The sequence below is a fragment of the Mandrillus leucophaeus genome, unplaced genomic scaffold (genome assembly GCF_000951045.1).
Source record: "Mandrillus leucophaeus isolate KB7577 unplaced genomic scaffold, Mleu.le_1.0 Scaffold310, whole genome shotgun sequence".
Classification (NCBI taxonomy): domain Eukaryota; kingdom Metazoa; phylum Chordata; class Mammalia; order Primates; family Cercopithecidae; genus Mandrillus; species Mandrillus leucophaeus.
The window spans coordinates 1661491-1662729 of record NW_012103255.1 but is presented as its reverse complement, the minus strand read 5'-3'; the positions used below and the strand labels follow the sequence as shown (position 1 = coordinate 1662729).

Here is a 1239-nt window from a genome sequence, read left to right as displayed (position 1 = left end):
ACCCAGGCTGGAGTGCAGTGGCACAATCTCTGATCTCAGCTCACTGCAACCTCCACCTCCCAGGTTCAAGCAATTCTCCTGCGTCAGCCCCCTGAGTAACTGGGATTACAGGCGCGTGCCACCATGCCTGGCTAATTTTTGTATTTTTGTAGGGATAGGGGTTTTGCCATGTTGGCCAAGCTGGTCTTGAACTCCTGACCTTAGGTAATCTGCCCACCTCCAAAAGTGCTGGGATTACAGGCGTGAGCCACGGCACCTAGCCTTTGTTTACTCTTAAAATTGAACTTTCTCAGGCTCTCTCTTTTTTTTCCCCTTCTCTTCTAATGCCTTTCACACCGTCATTTGCTTAAAAGGAAGTTTTTATGTGTCCAAGGTATAGATTACGATGCTGTCTTTGCAGCTGTTGAGCAGGAACAAATCTTACATAAGATTGCTCTGAGCATCTGCTTCTTTTTCTCTCTGTGACCTAAACTCTCCCCATCCTGGCAACCAGATGGAGATCATCAGTTAGAAAATATTGAATAATTGTAAAATCTTTAAATAGAGATTAGTTTAATTTGAAATGTACAAGTATTCAGCATATGCTATTTATATATGTGTGTTCATGGATGTTTGTGTATGTGGTTTTGTGTGTGTGTGTGTGTGTGTGTGTCTCGATCCACCACCCACCCCATTCACCAGCCTGACAGATGACAGTGTTTCCAGAAGGAATGTAACTCATGCACATTTTTTCCATGTAAAGTTTTTTTTGTTTGTTTTTTTTTTGTTTTTGAGACGGAGTCTCGCTCTGTCTCCCAGGCTGCAGTACAGTGGCCGGATCTCAGCTCACTGCAAGCTCTGCCTCCCGGGTCCACGCCATTCTCCTGCCTCAGCCTCCCAAGTAGCTGGGACTACAGGCGCCCGCCACCTCGCCCGGCTAGTTTTTTTTGTATTTTTTAGTAGAGACGGGGTTTCACCGTGTTAGCCAGGATGGTCTCGATCTCCTGACCTCGTGATCCACCCGTCTTGGCCTCCCAATCATGTTAAGTTTTATAAGAAGACCAAACAGCTGCCAGGCTTAGTAAAATGCTGTGAAGAGATCCAGCCACATCAGTGGAAGCCACCTGTAGAGAGAGAAGAACACCGGCTCCCATTCTGGTTAAAGGTACAACCCTCTTCCTCAAAGTCTGTGGGAGGCAAAGGTCACTGAAAGTTCTGAGAGAATATCAAGGGCTTCCTTAATTGACTAATGCTTTAGTT

The 1239-nt window shown here is 45.8% G+C and overlaps 1 protein-coding gene across 1 annotated transcript in view; it reads left to right on the top strand.

Moving 5' to 3' along the window:
- Nucleotides 1–1239, top strand: part of LOC105544869 (GON-4-like protein) — a 40591-nt gene that overhangs the window by 1789 nt on the left and 37563 nt on the right. Inside the window, 1 exon segment of the mRNA XM_011987558.1 lies at nucleotides 1028–1144. Within this exon segment, the coding sequence (XP_011842948.1) occupies nucleotides 1028–1144 (117 nt within the window).